This window comes from Chroicocephalus ridibundus, chromosome Z, assembly GCF_963924245.1.
Source record: "Chroicocephalus ridibundus chromosome Z, bChrRid1.1, whole genome shotgun sequence".
Classification (NCBI taxonomy): domain Eukaryota; kingdom Metazoa; phylum Chordata; class Aves; order Charadriiformes; family Laridae; genus Chroicocephalus; species Chroicocephalus ridibundus.
In genome coordinates, this window is record NC_086316.1 from 67,452,240 (window position 1) to 67,474,652 (window position 22,413).

At 39.5% G+C, this 22,413-nt stretch overlaps 1 protein-coding gene across 1 annotated transcript in view; it reads left to right on the forward strand.

Annotated features, from left to right (window-relative positions):
• Positions 1–21,698, forward strand: part of LOC134508726 (chondroitin sulfate proteoglycan 4-like) — a 40,589-nt gene extending 18,891 nt beyond the window's left edge. The window contains exons 6-10 of the mRNA XM_063320701.1: positions 4,012–4,210; positions 7,793–7,924; positions 12,633–12,805; positions 16,535–16,718; positions 17,223–21,698. Of these exons, the coding sequence (XP_063176771.1) occupies positions 4,012–4,210; positions 7,793–7,924; positions 12,633–12,805; positions 16,535–16,718; positions 17,223–19,276 (2,742 nt within the window). The 3' untranslated portion in view covers positions 19,277–21,698. The remainder of the gene's footprint in view (positions 1–4,011; positions 4,211–7,792; positions 7,925–12,632; positions 12,806–16,534; positions 16,719–17,222) is intronic.
• Positions 21,699–22,413: the final 715 nt, after the last annotated feature.

Consider the following 22,413-nt stretch of genomic DNA (forward strand, 5'->3'; position numbering starts at 1 on the left):
CACAGACGCCCACAACACAACACAGCCTGCCCTGTGCAGAGACTGCTGGCAGAAGGGCAGACTCACTTCACAAGCTTTTGGGTGGTACAGAGTAAAATCTCCCCTGGTTAAAGTAATTACAGTGGTACTCTACAGACATCAGCACAGCACGCAGTAATGTTTGTCTAGTCTCAGACAAGAAGGATATATGTCCAGTCAAAATTTTTCAGTGTCTCTCTTCTGGTGCATTGCTGGCATTGAACTGCAGTCTGTTAACAGAACTGAGGCTGTGCAATGCACTGCAGTGCAGCATATGGATTTTTCTAAAAATATCTATAAGTCTAGGCTTTGCAAGAACAGTGATAACACAGCTTAACCCAGCCAAAGTTTGTCCTCTCTGCTAGGGAGGCAGTTTGCACACCCAGAATCAGGATGCTTTAGGCTGTGGTTTTGATGTGGTTTTGCTGGTTGTGCATAAGCTATTGCTGAGAAATGACCTTTATTTTTGTCATGAGAGGGTACTAATATGCACATATATGTTGGATTCATGTGCAGACTAAAACAAAGCTGGCAGTTGAATTACGTACTGGGAGGAATACACCGAGATGATCTTTCTTCAAAGCAAACTTGCACATCCCCAGTAGGTGGGAGAAAATGGATTTCTCCTGGTCCTGCTAAGTGCTGGGATGAGCCGGTGATACTTGCTTGCCCCATTTTCTAGCCAAGCAGTTTGTGGTCCTCAAGGACATGGCTAGTGGTGAATGTGAAGTAATAAACTGCGTGCTACTTTTAAAAAGGGGGAAGCTCTTTTGTATGTTTTGAACGGTTGGAAATGTACAAAATGTACAAAGCATAAAATGAGGGACCAGTACCGTGAAAGCTGAGATCCAGTAGTACCATTTGAGTTAACTGACGTTTAGCACCTCAGAAATTTTGTGGATCTCAATACAAAGAGTTAGAAAGAACTGTTGAACAATTGAAAAATAGGTCAGTGTATGGCATCTGCTGTTGGGAAATAGCTTCTGTAAAGAGCTGCATTATGTGGCCAGTGATGTTGGCCTGGATATATGAAAGTTAATTTTGGCCTTTGTTGTGGGGCTTCTGGCTAAATGCAAGAAACTGTTGAGCACGAGTACACATGTTGAATGAGGCCTTCAACTCTAGCTCCCTCACTTCTGAGGCATCCATAACATCCCTTCTTCAAACAACCTTGTTTGTTGTCAAAGTTATGAACACCATCAAGGTTATGAACACCATGGGAGGAGTTTCAGGAGCACAACCAACCAAGCATTTTGGGACTTGTTTCTGATTTTTTCTAGGAAGTGAAAATAAGTGTTTAGGGGTTTGGTTGTTTGGGTTTTTTTTGACTGAGAATTTATGACATGCTTAAGTATTTACACTAACATAAGGTATAAGATACAGAAAATTCTAATGTCCTGAGAGCTTCTCTAATGTATGCTAGTAATCCTTGCGTTTAATTTAAAGCCTTTCTATTAGAACAGTAAGTGCATGAGGGATATGTTTATTTAGAAACTATACACCATTTTAGGTATAACTTCCTAAAATTTCCACAGGTTCTACGGTCATTTGTTTTTTCTAGGGTGGGAATAGGGAAGGGAAATAGGATATTTTAAAGAAAATCACTATTCTGGCATTGTCTGCTGCATTTATGTATGTGTTTAAATATGTTTATGCGTAGTGATGCTGTGAAATGACTGTATCCTCCTGTTGCCACAAGAGGGCCATATATTCCTAAAATTAGATTTTTTTAAAAAGCAAATTCAAACACTGATTATTTTTTTTTTCTTTAAATCACTTAACTAACCAGAGTATTAAAATGGCCGTGAATATAGAGTGTCTGGTAGCATATGTAGCATGCAAGGAGATACTGATAAGCTGAGTGCTCTAAGTAGAGCAGAATGGATTATTTGCCAGCAGACAGGGTTATGAACCTTTTTTTGGGCCATGCCTGTGGAATGTGTTAGGCACATGCAGAATTAGTCTAATGCTACATCCTGGAAGTTCTGATACAGTTTTTGTGGTGGTCTTCAAGGAGGACTTGATCCCAGATGTGGAAAATAAGCAATTGGTACAGGATTAGCAGTATCCTTAGTGTCCGCTTCCCTGCAGCCCTTTTCAGCTCTTGGATCTCCTTTCATTCCTCAAGGATCATGTTGCAGGTCATAGAGCACCTCAGCATCTATAATACTTTAAAAGCATTGTGTGTTAGTGTCCTGGAACAATCGAAATAGACAGTGGCTTTATAGAAAAAAAGCTCATTTTTTCCTTTAATAAGAGAAAAAATATCAAAACTTTTGGACATTTAATGAGTCATTTGTAATAACATGTTTGCATAGTCCTTTCTTACGCTTTTGCATATTCTGTATGTGACCTTTTCTGTGTGGAACGATATGAATCAATTGCTACTGAGGTGAGTTAAAGGGTCTCAGTAAAAAAGCACACTAATGTGCTTATTTGATGCCACTCAGTAAGCCAGCCTTTGCTACAAGTTATCATCTCGTGTTTCAAAGGTGATGTCTTTTATCAAACTTTGATAGTAGTAATTACATTACAGAGAAATACATATTTCAAGGGAGAAAATAGCTATTTCCTGGTTGCAAGATATTTTCTATTATAAAAAGTAACACAGTTTCTTTTTCAAACTGTTTTTTGAATTAGAAAACACATATAATTTCATTTTAGTATCTGTTTTTCCATGGCACATATTTTGTGACACAATGTAGTCCGAGATCTTTCCTCTATTGAAATGGCAAAAAATCCCAGTGGCTTTAAAGGATTTTCTTCCATGGCTTTTATTAAAAAGTAAAATTAATACTTAGGGAAAAATCTGTGATTGCTAATTGTTGGTTTTGGCAGAGGTAAAATGCCCTTTGTCAAGGATCACTTTTCCTCTTCAACCATTTGGTGTGATGTTACTACCAGATATTTGTTAAGTGTACTAAGACCCTAGGAGGATAGGAAGGGACGATGCAGTATGTGTTACAAAGCTCAAGCTGAGATTTTTGAAGGATCAGGCTCTTAAGATTGTACACTATATAAACTCTGCGTGGAAAGAATGTGTATAGTTGTATTGAATATTTGGGAATTTAATTTCATGTAGAGATAAGTATGTATTGTTCTTTGTCTTTTGTCTGTAATTCCAAATAAATACAGCGAAGGTGAAGAGTGAAATGGGCTGTTGCTTATCATTTCCAGACAAGGAATTATCCAGTGAGATGCAGATGAAGCTCAGATAGCAGTCCTTTCTGATTGAAAGAAGGATCTTGCAGTTTGTGCATATCTCAAGCTAAAAAAACCAAAAGCATTTAGATTTACTAGAATTAATTGATGGGTTGGATAACATCTTTCCAAATACTAGTTAGCTATTTTGTCTGTAAGCATGACCTTACAAAGTGCTAAGCAGCTGTTGGAGGTGTTGATTCCTTCATCTCCCACTGGACTGAGCACCTCTGTGGGTTGTTTGGTGCACTGAAAAAAGGGCCTTTAGTGCAAGTCATTAGAAGGAAATCATGCAGCTACAAGAAGCGTCCCATTTGTATTAGAGATGATGCTGTCCCCAGGCTGTTTTTCTTTTTTCTTTTCTGCTGGTGAATGTAGAGCATATTGAATGCCTTGCCTGCTGTGAAGTACATGACAGTAATATTCATGTGTATGTGTTGGAAAGGAGCTCCTTGACTCAGTTATCAAAATACAATTTTGTTACGTTTGTAAGAGTTTGGATAGTGCCTGACAAATATAGCACTCATGCTGCATCTGTCTAAAACTCAAACTGATGTAGGGTGTATTTGCTTGTATTATTTTGTGGTCTTGTCTTTTAAAAACCACTTGTCAACATTAGCGATTCCAGTCCACAATCAGAGATTTGGGTAGACAGCAAGGAAACATGTCACAGCTGCTAGTGTTGCATAGCACAAACCTTTATTCTTTCTTTTTCTTTGAAGGTTTTTTCCACCCCTGATTTTATCTTGTGTGCATTTTCTTTATTAACAATATTATTATTTTTTTTCCTAGGTGTGGGTGGGTTCAGTCACAGAAATAACTATTGATGACCTCTGTGCAGAAGACAAGGACTCCTCACCATCAGAACTGATATATTCCATTACTCCACCTAGCAATGGGCACTTGGCTCTGAAATCTTCTCCAAACAAGAGCATCCTTAGTTTTACCCAGGCTCATATAATTGAAGGACAGCTGGTATTTGTACACAATGGTATGTGGTTTCAAAAATACAACCTCTGTTACCAAAATATTGCTCCTAGTCAGTATATTTGTGTTTGTAATCCTTTGAAGATCTCCCTGTAATGTCAGAAAAATCTCAAAGCACCGGTTATGTGATACTTGATCTCACAAACTAAACAGGAAAGGGTCTGATGGCTAGTTAAATGTGTGCTCATCAAGAAACCTTGGTGTATTAGTGGTTCAGTTGGTAGCAGCCATCTTTCTGAATGCAGGCTTGCAGTAGGGGAACGTTGCCTTGCAGCTTTCAGAGATAATGAAATCCATTTTTTTTTGACAATTGTAATTGAGAATCTCCTGAAGCCGTGCTGCAGTGCAGAGCTATTCGTGGACCAAGTGTCTCTCAGATACCTGCCACGGTGTTCCTGAGCAGCTTTGGGAAATGAAGTTATGGGTCATCTGGGTGATGTCATCCTCTCTTTCAGACTGTGGAGGAATTCAGCTTTAACCACTGACTCTTTTCTGCCAGTGGCCAGAGCTTGGGTTATTTGTGCTGCTGCTGCTACAGAGAGAATGTGTGAGCAATACAAAAAGAAGTCAGGGCAGCTTCATTCATCCTTGAATGGCAGTGCTGGGAAGCCGCAGGAATGAAGATCCCAGCAGGGTTCCAGCCAGAGGAAGAGGTGGGGCTTTTTCAGGGCAATAGCGGCGTTTCTTCTGCTCCGGCTCTATTATCATGTTACCTCAGCTCGAAGAGAGGAGGTGCTAAAGTAGGAATACACCAACTTTGGAGAAGGAGATGGAAGAGGTGCAGCACTTTCTTGCCTGCCCTGAGGTAGGCTGGAATTATTTCCAGTCTTCCCTTGGGTGCAGCAGTCACTCTGTGCTGTGTCTTCGTGAAGGCTTGGTGCAGGTTAAAGTGCTCTGACTTGCAATGCACTGTCTTGCAGAGCGTGTATGTGTTGCTGAAATTGCTTTACAAGCAGCTGCTGGTGAGCTGTAAGCATCCTGCTCAAATAATTTGGTCCGGAAATGAAAGGTCAAGAGCATCGCAAAAGTGAGCCAAGCTCTTTAAATTTTTCCAAGGGAGACTTTGACATGTAAAAACCCCTATGGTGGTAGGATGGTGGTAGTCTCAGTGTGAGGAAATGAATCCGCTCTGTGTTCCAGAAAGGGCAAATGCACATCTGTAGCCTTAGGAAGTGAATCTTGATTAATAAAAGTAAAAAGAACAGCAAATTTAATTTTCCAGTGAGTGGGAGTGTGGGTTGTACAGTATATTTGAAATGTAAAATTGCCCAGGTCATATGTCATCTCTTGCAGCTGCTCTGGCTCTGCCATCTGCTCAGCCTTATGTCCTCCAGTGTTCCAGAAAGTACTTTGGACATTTGCTTCTTTTTTCCTTTCTGAGTTTGTGGTTTTCTTTCCTCCTTCATCTTGGACTGTTGCTGGAAGTGTACTTGTTACTCGTCTTCTTGCTCCCAGCCTTGTCCTGGGCCTTTTCACATCTGGTTGCTCTCATTTGGCTTTTTACCCCTTTTCTGTTGTCTGTCTTTCTGCTCTGTCCATTGTCTTTAGTCTTCTAGTGTGTGCAAGCTTCTTTGGCTCCTCCTGGGAAGTACCCCCACTTCATGTTCTGCGCAGCCTGGCATCTGCTCGTCTACTCTCTCTAACCCTTTCCAAGAGGAAAAGCAGCATCTTCTTGGCTAAGGCAACTCTTCCATCCCCTTCTCCACGTGGCACTGCAGATCTTTTACATCTGTACATGGCAGTAACTCTCCATCCTTGGGGTCTTTTGTACTGCCAAAGAAAGCACTACTGCACTTTGCTTTTATGCCTCTAATATTAGACTTGATAAATTTTCTTCTTCATTTCTGCACAGTCTTGCGAGTTCCACTATACTGCTTGTTCTGTGCTGTGAATTGCAAATCTCCCTTTCTGTTCTCATGTTTCCCCCTTAAATTTTGTATTTGTTTCCTCTGTAATCCCCGGTTGTTCTGTCAACAGCATACATGCAGAACCAGAACATGCCTTTCCTTTTCTGTACTCCTCTTTCAATGTGTTAATTCTTTCCCTTTTCCACCCTTGCTTCACTCCAGGGTGCTCCCATCCCGCTTTCGCAGTATGGGGCCTGCCCTTAAACCCTGCCGATATTTTCCTTAGGGCAGTACTGAATTGAACTCTTGTTAGTTCTGAGGTCTCTGTGTCTTTGCAGTGCAGTTTTTACAGTCCTCTTTCTGGTGTCCTTTTTATCACCTCTGATCAGATACGCCTTTAAAAATTAATTATGATACAATAATATGTGCTCCACCCGAGCAGCAATTCAGGATTTAGCTCCGTTCCTGACTCTGCTGATGACAAAATATCTGTGTCAATTGGGCAGTTGACCTGCATTAGCCAAAAAAGCAAGTGAGGCTTTTTTCACAACCTGAGGCAAATAGTACAATCCTCAATGCCTTTTTCAAGGGCACAACTACTTGTGCATTTTCATCAAGAAAAAACATCAGAGAATAAAAGCTTTTAAAATAAAAACAGTATGACCTGATCTTCCAGAGCTGCTTCAGTGCCTGGCTGGATATAAGAGCATTGCCTGGGGTAGTTGTTAACTATAATTTCAGAACCCGCATTTGATTCTTCTGATATGTTAATTTATAGTTAGGCAAGGAGTGCTGATCTTTAAGTGAAAGTATGTGCACCCTCTCACTTTCAGGGTATATATTCGTGTAGCAAGATCTCATGGCTAAATTGGGCAAAGCAAGTAGAAGAGCAATGCTAACTGTTTGCAACAGTTAATGTTTCAGTTTTTTATTGTCTCTTTCTACCTAGTTAAACCAATTGGGGAGCCTCTACTTAAAGCAAGATAAAGGAAACTGTGTACACCTCAATAAGTCAGTTCTGAGAAATGTATTTTTACAGGAATCTGCTCAGATTCCTGGAGGTATTTTGCTATCACTTGTGCCAAAGTACATACAGGTCCAAAGATGAAAGAAAAAAATGTGCATTTGTTATGAGTACACATAACCTCTGAAATAGTTTAAGCTGTGACAACATACACTCTTCAGCAAAGCTGAAGTGATGCAAAGAGGTGAAGGAAACAACCTGAGAGTTTATTCAGTCTTTTAAATGTAAATCAAAATGAAAGAACATTCTAGTTGTTTTTCTTCCCAAATTCCTTCTTTGCCGAAATAAGGCTGCTTAAGTGCTTTGGTCCCTCCTAAGATATAGAAGGAGTAGGAAATCTGGGAGTCTCCCCCAGGTTTAACTGTCCCCCAGGTTCCCAAGTAGGAAATTTGTCTCCCCAAGTTTACCTTGGTTTCAGCTCCACCGGGCTCAGTGAAGAAAGAATGGAAGGGCCGCTCTGCTAATTTACATCTAAGGGATGTCTGTCCTTCAGTGTAAGCAACAGCCAGTAGTTCTTCATTGTGAAGGTGTTCTATGCATTATTAATTTATTTAGTTCTAATTAAGGTACAAAGGTATTGATCAAAAATTGCTTCAGGATGACTTCAGATATATGTCACTGTAGCCAAGACCAAAAGGTGTCCAGTGTATGTTTGTATGTTTGGGATGACAAATAGAATAATACAAGAATAAATTTACATTTTTGTTTTATACAGGAGCAATGTCTGGAGGCTTCAACTTTCAGGTAACAGATGGTTTGAACTTTGCACCTCGACAGATTTTTAGCATCACAGCTCGGATGCTAGTCATTAGCCTTGAAGTGAACAAAGGACTCGGAGTCTTTCCAGGTCTGTTCTTAAATATTATCACGGTTTCATCTACTTGAAAAAAATGCATAATATACGGTTATTTGTCAGATAGCTAGCTGGCTAAACTGTAGAAAACTGTACCTGGGAACATCTATCTGTCTGATTTTTAAAAGAACAGTTATGTCTTCTCAAACAACATATTGCTTTATAGTTTTATAATCTTTAATTTTTTCATATGCACATGTGCTTGGAGTCATGGAAATTGGCAGTGAAATATATAAGCACAATGTGACAATAACACCGTTTGCCTAAGCTCTGAACATTCCCCATTCAGCTTTGTTTAAAAGCTCTATACTATATTCATATATTTAGAGGTGTCTTAGCTGGTTGTGATTTTGCCTGGTAAAACCAGAGTGAAGCTTGTCTCTGTGAGATTCTGAATAGCACACGAAAGCATGCCAGATTGCTAGTTCGCATTCTTACTGTTGGAGCTGAGTTACGTATGGAGAGCAGCACAGACTCACTGATGAATCAGAAGGACTGAAAACTTTGATTTGTATTTGTGCATTTGGAACTAGTTGGATCAGCAGCTGAGTATTTTTTTTTTAATGAAATCCTGCTCCTGCAGGAGTTGATGTGTTAAGAGAGTCTCACTAGAGCCATTTAGTGCTTTACATTGGCAAGAATAATCCCTCATTGAGTTAGTAATCTAACATTAATTGCAGAATGAAAGGAGAAATGAAGATTAGTCTTCTCTCAGCGATGATGTCTTGCATCACACTTTTGTTTGTGCTACCTTCTTTTTGCTCTGAACATGATCTGTGTAGCCAGAGTGAGATTGAGACTTGGTAAAGCTCTATAGGTATTAATCTGTAGCGTTATTTATTAATTTGATACAGAAGAGAAGCACTTTAGTTTCTTAAACTTTCTGAATATAAGCTGCATAAACAAAGGCTTGCAACAAAAGCCACTTTAACAGAGGCAACAAAAAATGAGATTGTAGCAGCATGATCTTCTAATTCAGTCGATATAAATGGGATGCACATAAATCCACTTACAAAGTTTATTAATCTGCGATTTTGGTGTGTAAGCTTGCCTCAGGCACAGGGATTTACAAGAATTCTGTCTTAAGCCAAAGATAATTGTAAAAAAAGTATGCTTGACACTTCCGTAGACGGCAAAGTCTCTAGACTCAGTTCTCCAGTTTGCAAAATACATTATTTCTTTCAGCACTGCAAGCTGTATTCATCTAAGCCTACAATTTTTCCTGAATTCTTCCTTACTTTGTGTTAGAAAAATTCCTTTTTGGTGTTAAAAAGTATTAGTAGCTTTTTCACCTGTTCTCTTTATGATACTTTTTAGAGACATTCTGGAGCTGCATGGGTTTCAGCTATACTTGCTCATCATGAAATGACTATTACAGCAATGATGTAGTACAAATAAAAACAATAGCCAGTGTCCTGTTATATTTTATAGCACTGCAGGAAAAGTTAATTTTGAGACAACTTGAAGACTCTTCTCTCTAGGGAAGTAAAAATTAAAGAATCACAGAATGGTAGTGTTGGAAGGGACCTCTGGAGATCATGTAGTCCAACCCCGTGCCAGAGCAGGGTCACCTAGAGCAGGTTGCGCAGGAACGCATCCAGGCGGGTTTTGAATGTCTCCAGAGATGGAGACTCCACCACCTCTCTGGGCAGCCTGTTCCCGTGCTCTGCCACCCTCAAAGTAAAGAGGTTCCTCCTCATGTTGAGATGGAACTTCCTATGCTCAAGTTTGTGCCTGTTACCTCTTGTCCTGTCGCTGGGCACCACTGAAAAGAGCCTGCCCCATCCTCCTGACACCACCCTTTAAGTATTTATAAGCATTGATAAGATCCCCCCTCAGTTTTCTTTTTTCCAGACTGAAAAGACGCAAGTTCCTTAGCCTTTCTTCACAAGAGAGATCATAGAATCATGGAATGCTTTGGGTTGGAAGGGCCCTTAAAGATCATCTAGTTCCAACCCACCTGCCACGGGCAGGGACACCTCCACTAGATGTTCCAGTCCCCTAATCACCTTTGTAGCCCTTTGCTGTACCCTCTCCAGCAGTTCCCTGTTCTTCTTGAACTGGGGAGCCCAGAATATATCTTGAAGAATTTGCCATGTTTCATGACTGGATATAATCTATTCTTTCAAGCTTATTGTTCTGCAATTTTATAAGAGCATGTACTGCTGTCTTCTTTTGTGTTGGATATACCAGATTTGTTTATACAATTTATTGATTTTTTTTTTCTGCTCCACAGAAGCTTGTTTTATTCAGTGTGCTAAGTAAATTGACTGCTAGATATATGATTTTTTTTCTTATATATGCTAGATACCTATGATGTGAGGATTTGCTCTCTTCAGGGAAGCAATTCCTCAGAGAAGGAATGAGCTGAGTTGCCCTTTGAGAGCAACCTGACCTGTAGGTATTTGGAAGCAGAGCTGTCTAAGCAGTCAGTAGATGAGATAATTCATAACTGTTTAGCAGTGATAGGCAGAATGCTCATGCCAAAGCACTTTCCAAATCTTAAACATAGGCAGTAAGAATGGATGCCAAAATTAATGGCCTCATGCTGTTGCATACTACTTTGTACAGATTAGTTCGTCCCTACTCTGCATCACTCATCCTTGTTGTATGTCTTCCTCCCCTGTCTCTGTTCCTTTCCCCTGTGTTTGGGTGGGGTTGGTTTTGTGATCTCTGCTCCCGTGTTTGGGAACAAGCAGGCTGTTCTCACTTCCTTTTCCTTCACCCAGTCTGTTGTCTGGCAAGTAATCTTCCTCTCCCTGTTGAGGTGTCAGACCAGAGCAGAACTACTGTGGGTGCTGAAAAGGTTCTCAAGTCTTAGGACAGATGTGGGTGAAGGAGAAGGTTATGTTTGGTGGAGGATCTCATTGAACAGGAAAGTGTGAGAGACACTATTGTCTGTGGCCCTAGACTCTATTTCAGCCTGTGCTGTGCAGTGAGTGAGATCGGGTCTATTAGGAGCAAACGGGGGCTTTGTGGTACACATCCCAGACATCCCCATGTCCCTGCACTGTTGGTGGTGGAGGGATAACCTGGTATGGTTGTGAAAAATTGCAGCGGTAACTTCCATCACTACAGCATGACCATGTTTGAGAGTTACTCTGTCTTACTCTGTTAAGGCAGTGAGGCCCGATTTGCATAAGCAGAAGGTTATTGAGAAATAACAGTTTGCAGATACATGTGATCTGATTAGCTGTTGCTCTCAGTTGTACATTCCTGACCACATCTGCTGTACGCACAACACAAGGTGGTGCTTCCCTCTCTGTGGTCACGCAGAAAAGGGGAAAAAAGAGAGAGGAAGAGGAGGGAGCCTTCTTGAATTAGATACAGCGTGGAAGAATTTTTCTAGACCTGAGGGACTGCTTTGCTTTTCAAGGCAGTATGGAGATAGAGAGGCATGGGAAGGTAAAAAGGGGAAAACAGACAGAGACAGAGATCTTATTTTATTGTATCAACCCTGTTTCAGAGTAGATCTGGCTTGAAGCAGGGCACAAGTACATGTAAACAGGCAGAATCCTGATGTTACTAATGTGTTGCAAGACATCTCCATTCTTCAGTTTGCTTACCATATTTTTTTCTTTGAAATATTATAGCAGGAACATGTTATTTTGTGTTATTCCTGTATAAACATTATGCTTTGTCGAAGATCGATTGACAATTCAGACTTCAAGGATATATACTGCTAGTATCTGAAGTTATGTATTGATAGCTATAAACCCTTGTTGCTCAAGAAAAAAAGAAAAAATGTAAAAATGGAGGCAGAAGTGGGGTCAGGGGGAGTAGGATTATGGAAATCTATTGCTCCTCCAAAAATACCCTTAAACGTGAGATTTAGTTTGCTGAGTGTGTACTGTAAAACAGTGCATCAAAAAGAAGCCAAATAAACCTTTTTTTCTTTCAGGAAATTACTAGGTTTGGTTTTGTCACAGCTATGTCAAAAATTGTCTTGGTTTGACTAAATGCCAGAAAGATCTTTAGAATCCTTATAATATTTAAGCCAGAAGGTATTGTTCAGTGTGGTGCTATATGTTAAAAGCATTTTGTTACCTCTCAGTGTCCATCCATCTTAATAATACATTGTTTCAGTTCAGGCAGCTATTTCTGCTGTGTGATGGTCTTCCTAATTTCTTTAATTCAGTATTTATTTTTTAATTTCATTTAATGAAAATCATCTTTCATATCGATAAGGTGTGGTTCAAGCTTCTGATAATAACTGATTTTGGTTTGTGTGTTCACTAGAAACTTTGCTATGTTAAGGTTTCTTTCTGACAAATCACCCTGCCTTCTGTGGGCATCTAGGGTAACCAAAAAACATTAACAATAGTGACTTCAGCTGGAGTTTGAATTCAGTTCTAGACAGGTAATAGAGGAACAGGGCTTCTTATACATGCTCTACTCCTTACATGGGGTTGTTTTTGCAGAAGCTGATATTTAGCAATTACATGTGCTGAAGAGAACTGCACTTTTTTAATTTCTGTAAAACAGAGGTACATCTCACTGACGGGCTTTTTGGTTGAAAAAGCAGTGGAAGTGGTATAACTAGAAGGTAACTAGAAAAAGGGTAAACTTCCTGATCTCATAAAACATTATTAATATGCTAAGTAGAATAGCTAGATGAGAGAGTGAGTCATGCATACAAAACTTACTCTTTGGGAAAAATTGCTGTTGCAAATCTGTGTTACTTATAATTGACGTTTTTTAGGTTCCAGGAAACCTATTTTACGACATGATCTGAAAGCTGTAACCAATGATGTGACCCATGCAGGAAACAGAACTATAACTTTTATGGTTGTAAGTTCCCCAAAACTTGGAAGGCTGATCAGAGTAAATTCTGATAACACCACTCAGGAAATCCTCAGTTTTACGCAGTCTATGGTAAGCATTTACTTTATAATAACTAGTTCAGGGGTAGATTGTAACTTCAAAGGGCATCTCAGTTGCTTGTTCTTTGTCTGATCCAGGAACCAGGCATATGTGACCCATCAGTGCAATCACCGAGATTTGCTGTGTCATTAAATATCTGGCAGCTAGTAATGAATGCAAGAGGAGCCTTTGTTCCTCTCTGCTTGGATACTAGCAGGGTCTTGGCAATTTCCACTGTTTTGCTTGTAACAGTATTTTTCAAGAAGAGCTGTTCTGGTGCCATTAACCAGCAGTCCGAGGTTGGAAGCCTTTAGTTTTTGGCAGAAGGAACAGCCTTTTGCTCTATGAAAAGTCCAAGTATCAGATTCATTTCAGCTGTACACAGTCCTCATGAGTGTCCCCAGGAGGACTTTTATTGACTTGATTGGCTCTGATATTAAGTGTTTAAACAATCTTAACTGTGATACAGGGTCTCATACTTGAATGACTAAAACGTGGCAGCTCATGTAACTTGATGGAAAACATTCTTTTGCAACTGAAGTTACTTATGTCTGTGTGCAGAGTCTGAATCTAACTGTGTGCTCTGTGCGTAGAAAGTTATTCTCAGAAAATGTAAGTGGGGGAGATAAAGGGAGCTTAATCTCCTGACTTTGCTGGAGGGAAAATTAAGAGATAATTTGGTCTCAATCTGTATTTACAGATTGTAGAAGTAGCTGTTTGATTTAGTGTTTGAAGGAATGAGAAAATCTATTAGCCAGAAATTGAAACTTGCCCAATAAAACCTGGAAAAAAGGTTGACATTTTTATTAGTTATCATCACACTTTGAAAGAACCTGACCAAGGACTGTGGTGAAATGAATCTCCACTGGAACTTTATAAGATGAACACAGAATGTTTCGCTTGAAACTATTTTCTAATCCCATTATGTTATTGGTCTTGTTGCAGTAGTTCCTGAGTTTTGTTTTGCATTATGGTGGAGATGAACTGTATAATGACACTTTTCCCTTCTGTTTCTAAAATGTGTGATTTTTATAACATTAGATGAAACAGTTAAGCATGTCAGACAGAAAATCTTTCAGCTAAGGTTTTGAAGTTTTACTTTTTTAGTCTATGGATATGATCTTTACACATGTTTATCAGATAGTGCCATGTCAGTACATACCACATTCTGCATAGCTTTGGTTCTAACTAATGTATAGCTAACTTTCCTTTGAACTTTGTAAATTGTGTAAGGATTTGACCTTAATAATAATATGTATGCTTTTCTTCTCTTCTCTGATGGAGGTATTTGTATTGGCCATTTTAACTTCAAACAAATAGAACTAAGTTACTTATTGCAGGTAGAATTAAAGTATCCTGAGAAGCTTGCTGTTTATTCTGGTAGAGAGTGAGGTATAAGGGAAAGAAAAGGGATCCTAAATAAACTTTCACTGTCTAGCATGTTGTAGCCACATGAAGTTAAATATCAGTGAGAAAATAACATCGATATTACAAACTGTATATTCTCCATGTAATGGAGAATAAGGCATTCAATTTCTGTTTGGTGATAAGAAGCTTGTAAATCTGATTTGAATTGAAAATAGTTTGTGATAGCTTAATTCTTTGGGTTTTCATTGACTTCATTCTGTATTGTGGAACTTGAAATTTCATTTCTGAAAAATACTATGCAGCTAGCTTATAAAAGTGGTTAGCACTCTTGCTATGGTGCTGAACTCTTCACTGTGCCCTGTGGTTTGTTGCTTTGTTGCCAAACAAAAAAAAGAGAAAAAAGAATTGAAATCACTATTACATTCCAAGAAATTTTTTCACAGACAGTTGTTGTTCAGCCAATATAAGAAAATTAATTGTGCATTAAACACACCTGAATAACACAGTAGTTTTTGACATGAAGTTTGGTGGTTTTTTTCTCTGCCAATATTTTCTATGGTATGCTGGAAGTATTTTCATCTTGCAGCGAGCCACGGTTTCTTCATTGTATTTGAAAATCACTACAGAGGTAAACACAGAAATCATCACCAGTTCCATTCACTTCTTAGCCCAGATATTAGCATGGGCTTGCAATTGAAAAAAAATGTAAGAATCCTATTTATTATGATTGAGACTGAACACCCCTGAATTTAAAGGATGCATATGGTGCCTGTTCATGTTACAAAAATTTGCTTTCTCCAACTTGAAGTCCTAGAGGCATGCTTTGGAAAGTTATCCTGAAGGAACATATCCTTGTAATATCAATTCGGTTTGTTTTGTTCTGTAATAGACATTAAGAATTAAATCAGTATAGGGAAAGTGTAAACCTGGAGATGTGCATACAGGATTTTTTATCACATCAGTCTGTATTTTTTAGACAATATGTTGGAGTAGTTTTGAGGCTGCTGAGAAAAGTGACCCTGAAAGCCCTGTTTCCCTAGTGATCTCAGTGGGGGCTGTTGCTGTTATTTCAGGATTAGGTCTCTGGATCTGTAGTCACAGCTCAGATTCTATACTGCTAAAGTGCTTCATCCATGATAGCAGTAGGTGTTTTTTATTTTCTTTTTTTGCACCTTTCAAGCATACGTGATGGGAACATGTGTTAATGAGTTCCTTCAGGGTCTTTGCAAGCTGTGTAGAGTATGTTACAAACAGTAAACTCAGAACCAGCAGCATCTCAAACAGGGATCTCTCTGGCAATTATGAACTTGCACATGCAAGCCAAGTCACTAGTTGTCTGGGAAGTTGCCAAGGATTTAATAGGTATAGCTGTCTTCTCTTCAGGTCAGTGAATGAATTATCAAGACCAGATGCCGAATCTACTGGATGAGATTTAGTAAGTGTTCTAGTCTTGCAGTTATTAGGGATCCCATTACAGTTTCAATGTATTATGGTATCGATCTTAAAGTTCAGGTGTAGTTCCAACTGACGAGAATCCTAGTCTGAAAATACTGCCTTTTTCATTGGGGCCTAAAGAGTTAAATGGTTGTATCTTGTATAAATATGTTTTTCTCTGAAGATTTACTGCAATGTCTTGCGGTACTTTGATGCATAAATCCTCACAGTGGGACTGATAGGATTGTCTTGATTATGATGATCTTCAAGGTCAGTGAGGGCAGGTATAGGACAAGCCAGGTTCCTTCCTCTCTCTTGGGAATCCCCATCTTGCTGTCACGTAGAAATTTTCCACTAAGTAATCCCATCAGCTCTTTGGTTATAAACGAGAGTTTATTTCAATGGTCCTTGCACCTCCTTCTTGTTTCTGTAGTCTCTTACCAAGTTTTTTTTGCTATTCACCGTGAAATATCTGCATCAAAGTCTTCGGTCTTTCATACGCATTTTCAGGACAGTGAGTCCAACCCTGCTGGTATCCTTATAAAGAAAAAACCCTAGACATAGGGTATCATACGATACTCCAATTCACTAAAGATACAGTCCAGCTGAGCTCCTGTTCACCATTGCCATTGCTAGTTTGAGATAAGCTTCTCAATGTTTTATATCTCTGTTCCTCACCTAAGGCCTTTACTAACTATTCATGCCCAGTAACATTTCACCTACATTCAAGTAAGCTTATCTGGCATCACTGAGTCCATCTGAAGAGTAAGAGAAATCCGAGATAATCTCAGTGTAAGTTACATATACGCTGTGTGTAGACTAAGGTACAAAGGCCTCTCTTGAACAATGTTCTTAAGATATTATTTTTTTCTTTCCTTACACTTCTGTATTTAAAATTATTCTCCTTTCATACCTATGGCTTTTCTTTACCCTAAACAGGTGGATGAAGGTGTGATCATGTATGAGCACTTACATGCTGAGTCAGCTGTCTGGAGTGCAGAAGATTTCTTTACATTTACTGTCTCCTCTCCACCGTCAGCTCTGGACCTCCAGGTGTTCCATATTGTCATTTCATATGAAATTACCAGGCATGATCGGAACAGTCGTCTTCTGGCAAATACAGGTAAAGATGTTGGCCTGTTTGGGCTCCAAATTGTGTTGGATCTGTTAGGGTACCAGTGAACAGATGTCAGAAAACAAAGGCTACTTCCTCTTCAGTAGCAAATGACCAGAATACTTTTGTCACAGAGTTTAGTTTAGATAGTAGTTTGGAAAACTGCATCACTGCATCTTTCAAAAATTAGAGTAACTACCTATGTTTGAGCCTTCGTACTGCTGTAGTGGATATTCTCCATTTTGCTGTAATGGTAGGTGAAAGCACTGTCAGAAGCTTTGAGATATTGATATTTCTTTAATCTTAATGTATGCATCAATGGAAAATCTTATCTCTTACATGTGACTGTATTTTAAAAATAATGGTAATATATGTTTAGCCATGACATATGGAAATCAAGGACACCATGAAGGAGAAATTTTTCTAAGCATCATCAGTATTTGCTATCTAATTTCTGAAACATTGCAACTGTATAATAGTCAATTTCTAAGACTCTCTTTTCCTTTTTGCTAGGTGCTGTAGTCCAGGAAGGAGGTAGAATATTAATCAATAAAACAAATTTAGATGCTTCAAATCTATTGATTAAGCTACCTGAGGTAGAGCGCTTCATGTATGAGGTCTGGTATCAAGTTGTATCTTTACCCCAACATGGCATGATTGTTGTCGGAGAAAGAAATGTTTCCAAAGAAAAACCTAACTTCTCCCAATACATACTGAACAAATTTGGAATTTTGTACATACATGATAATTCTGAATCACTTAATGACAATTTCACTTTTGCTGTTTGGTTAAACCTAAAGAGCAAGTCTGCAACAAAGCCCCATACCGAAGTTTTAGAGGAGATGTTTAATATCACTGTTGTTCCAGTGAATGACCAAGCTCCAGAATTGAAGACTAAAAGGCTGCACTTGAAAGTCCTGCAGGGAGATGTGTCAGTGCTGGGGTCAGAGAATCTGAAAGTTGAGGACCTAGATAACACCCCAGCCGAGCTGAAATACACCATTGTTAGCAACCCCAATAATGGTTACTTAGCAATGAAAAACAATCTTAGTGTCTCTATAAAGGATTTCACACAAGCTGATGTCGACAGTGGTAAAGTTTGGTTTGTACAGGATGGAAGTTCATCTTCTGGAGTGTTTTATTTCAGCGTGACAGATGGTAAACATCGCCCTTTATACAAACTATTCAGTCTTGAGGTCATACCAATCGCTCTTGTCCTTGTCAACCTTACCAATGTTGCACTTCCACAGGGCCAGACATCTGTCACTATTACTAACGTGCAGCTTTCAGCTGTCACAAATGGAAAAAGCACTAATATCACATATGAAATAACTCAGCCACTCAAATACGGGCACCTGATGATTGGAAATGAGCAGGTTACTAAATTTGAACAGGCAGATTTGTACTCAGGAAGGCTGTCTTACCACCTGACAAATCTCACTGTGTCCAAAGAAGAACTGGAGTTTATGCTCTTCACAGCAGAAAGCAATCTAACAGGACAAGTGCTGAACATCACAGTGAAGCCTTTAGTGCAAGTTGTACCTGACATGCAGATTTCAAATCAAGCGGCTTATAAATTCAGAAGCAGCGACCTGGATGCTTCTGAGCTAGCTAATTTGACAAATAGTAATCCTAGATTTGAAGTGATAGTGCCCCCATCTCATGGAAGGATTGTAAAGAAGAGGTTCGTGAATGATTCAGCGTTTGAAGATGTTCAGACGTTCACCCAGGCTGACATTGATAGTGGTATTGTTCTTCTAGACATAGACACCAATATGACGGGCATTGATCTACTAAATGACTCATTCACATTTATACTCAGGGCAGATGCTGTGCAGCCTGCTGTCGGCTATTTTCAGTATTCCATTGTGCCGTACAGTCCTCCGCTTGTGCAGGGTTTTACAACCGAAGTGCCTTCCGTAACCAGCATGACCACTTTAAAGATTCACACTACCTCAAAGGATGAGCCACCAGGCTCCTCTCAGAATGAAGAGCCTACAGCAGCACCACAGAAGACTGGACCAGCTTTGTGGCCAGGGCGGAATCACTGGGGAAATCTACATGAGGAAGGTCCACTGCTAAATCTGGCAATGGGAACAAGTGGATTTGCGGGGACTAAGACCACAACCCAGGTTAATGCCAGGAGTCCCAGACAGCAGGCAGGTGAAAGCAGCAACCCTTGGTACATCATTATCCCCCTGGTCCTGGTGTCCATGCTACTCATTGTTGCTGTTATTTCTGTGTGCATTTTGCTAATGTGTCAGAAGAAAGAGAAGACAAAACCGGTCACCAAAAGTCAAACGGATGCAGTCCTAAGCAATCCAGACCGATGTCTGGAACGGAGCTTGACTGTACCCAGTGTTACAGTGACTCCTCTCCTGAAGGGGGTTGAGAGAAGTACGGCCTTGACATTCATGACAGTAAGACATGAACAGCTGCTTCCTGCAATGATTTCTCCGACTGTAGAACGGTCTCTGCAGAACAGCTGGTTAAACCTTGATCCTGAAATGATCCAATATTGTCGAAAAACAAACCCAACTTTGAAGCGCAATCAGTACTGGGTGTAGTTATGGCCATTTTTAGTCATGCTAATTGATGTAGTATGGAAAAGAGAGTATACATTGTTGACATATAATTTGTTTTTACACTTATTTATTATAGGTCAAATGATGCACTGTTTGCTAGACGAAAGCCGAATACCTGTGAAATAATAATAAAAATCTTACTGATCACGGTGGCCATAAAATAAGATTTACAGTTGATACTTCAGCAAAATTCCAATGTAATTCGGTGCAGAATTTGGCCCCGTAGATTTTGAGTGCACCCTGTGTATGCAATATTTTTTGTTGCCTGTGACAGGAGTAAAATAGAATGGTCTGTCATGGATTATGTATTTTTTAATATAATTACCTTTTTTTGAAGAACGAAGTTTGCTATAAAGGTCTTGTATTCTTTCTTGACACACCACTTTTATTTGAAGAACTTTCAACTGTTTCTATGAGTAATTGCCAAGGTCCTAATCTCAGTAATGTCATTTTGACCCAAAGGCTATTCAGAGGCCAGTACTAAAGAAACAAAGCTGTGATTGTTTTGACAGGTGTTCATCCGGGTCACTGAACTGAAAATCTAGAATTAAACTCACCACTAATAGTACAGCAGTGACGGTATATAAGGATTCTGGTAAAATACTGTGAGATGTTCTTTGTTCTTCTGTTTTTCCCTCATTTGAAGCTGAACGTAGCCTTTAATGTCTGCAGACTGGTAAAATGCATCCATGACCTCTAATCCACATGGCAAAAACTGTGTGTCTGCCAGTCAGCCTGTCTGCTGAACTATCTTTAGGCTTAGGTTATGTCTGAAGTGCATATCAAAATTCCCTGCTCCTGACAAAGGCCTAAATTCTGCCTCTGGTGAAGCCAGCACAACTCTCTCTGGAGTCTGGGCATTCAAGCAGATGACAGTAGAATCGAGTCCTCTTGCTGCATACTATCATGTATTGTGGAGCTACTGACAGGAAGAATCCTACGAGGAAGTACATATCACCGTCTCAAGTTTCACAATTTACCCTTCATCTCCCAAAATACTGAACACGCATGCCTTACACACTATGACAAGTACTACCTACTCTAATTTCACTCTGGTGGTAAAATGTGCAATAATTTCTCTGCGAAGGGGATATTTTTGTAGTTTTGGAAATCCTAGCTCAATAGTGATGTACAGTCTCTGTTTAAGGTCCAGTCTTCCTTCAGCTGTGGACAGCAGCAAAATTCTTGTTGACTTCCGAGAATGTACTGACTTCAAGGGAATAAACTAACCACTAACTTACTAACCACTGAACTTCTCATCTATTTTTGTACTTTTTTATTGTTACAGCTTCCAGTTAGCTTCTGTGTAAAACACTGTGCTTGGTGTCAGGATGCAGTCTCAGCACTGCACTCAGTTAACACTGGAATACCACTTTTGTTTGAGCCCAGGTGCTGCAGTTTTTGCTTTTATAGAACAGATGTATGGGCCTCAACATCCTTGGTACTGTTCATTTGCCACTACTTTGTTTTGGATTATTTTATTTTTGTCGTTGATGATTAGCTGTGTTTCTGTCATTTGTATATTTCAATTATGGTAAATTTTCACCCGTGAGGACAGCCAGACTAAGTCTCTGCTCGCTGCTGTGTCTGGGAACTAAACACAGGACCAGTGGGGGGAGCTTCCTCCAGATCCCAGCTGTCCGCTACAGCCTGCCTCCAGTGCCTTCTAGCAAGTAGCAGGAACTGGATCCCTTTACACCTCCTGCAAGGCCTCACTCCCAGGAGGAGTAAAGAATTATAAACCCACACTTCCCTGACACTTAAAGAAACCTGTCTCGCATTTTCCTACCACCGAGACCTCCCTGTCAACAGCAAAAGAGGCATCATACTCCAGTACCTACCAGGAGACCAAGCGATAGGCCTCCAGTTTGGTACCGAAATATTGCAGTGCTGAAAGCACTTTTGTCACCACACCAAAGGTCTGTGGGCCTGTGGCAGGCTGAACAGAAATGTGGAAGTGAAATGCAGGCTTAATGAGATTTTGCTAAATGTACCATTATAAAGGCAGGTGGGCCCAAAGTAGCCGTGCTCAGTGTGCCGTGGAGATGGAACACAGGGGCTGCTGAAGTGCTGGTGGTGGTAAAAAATTAGACCATGACATAATAGCCATTGAATCAAAAAACAGCAATGCAATTAGAACTCCACAATTGCACAGGCATTCTTGAATTTCAGCATTCACATGCTCCAAGCAAGGAATTGTACATGGAAAAAATACAGAAAAGGTGGTAGAATTTTTGCTGGCCTTTTTGGTATCAGCATAATGGGCTGAACTTTTTTTCTCTGTTTCCAAAATGCTTTTGATTCACAACAGTTGTTCATTTCAAGTAGATCAGGTGTTAAGGAATTATAGTTTGAGCATTGGGCGCAACTTTTAAAAGCACTGATTTTTGTTTTGTTTTGTTTTGTTTTAAATAAAAACAGCCAAAATGCCTAATTCATCAGTGAATTGTGCCGCCATTCAGTTTTCTCCCTTGGTTGGTGCTACTGTGAGACGATTGTGCCAAAATGCCTGCCACATTATGTAATGTTTTAATTAGATCTTTATGTCCGTATAAATGGTATTGTGTCAGTGATTGCTGGGTTTCATACAAAATGCAGAGGTAATATTGTAACTGGTAACTATGTTATGGATTTTGCTTTAATATTCTACCCTGAATCCTGAGTGAAAAAAAAATAAAATCAGATTGCATTAATGCAAGCTTTCCTGTGGACAATACAGAATAATCTTTGTCAGAGGACAGTTATCTTGTTATTGCATAGATATTTAATATAGGTGAGAGGAGTCAACTCTGGAGGAGTTAGGGTCACTGGGTCAGCTAGAACTACAGCTTTGAGATGGTAAAAACTTGCTATAAGTAATTTCATCCTGGGTTTCCTAAATAACAATCAATATAGAAAATCCCTAAGATAAACATTTTGTACTTATGGATTCTTTTTGTGATTCTAGGAACATACATAGTTTATGGTCAGGATCTGGTTTGAATTTTTTCGTTGTTTCACTTAACCTTGAAGTTGTGTGTTTTATTTAGTGAAGATGGGGTTTTATGAAGGATTCCCTTTCTTACCAAATGGAGTTCTAAACTGCAGCATGAAAGTGCCTTGAAAACATATATAAAATC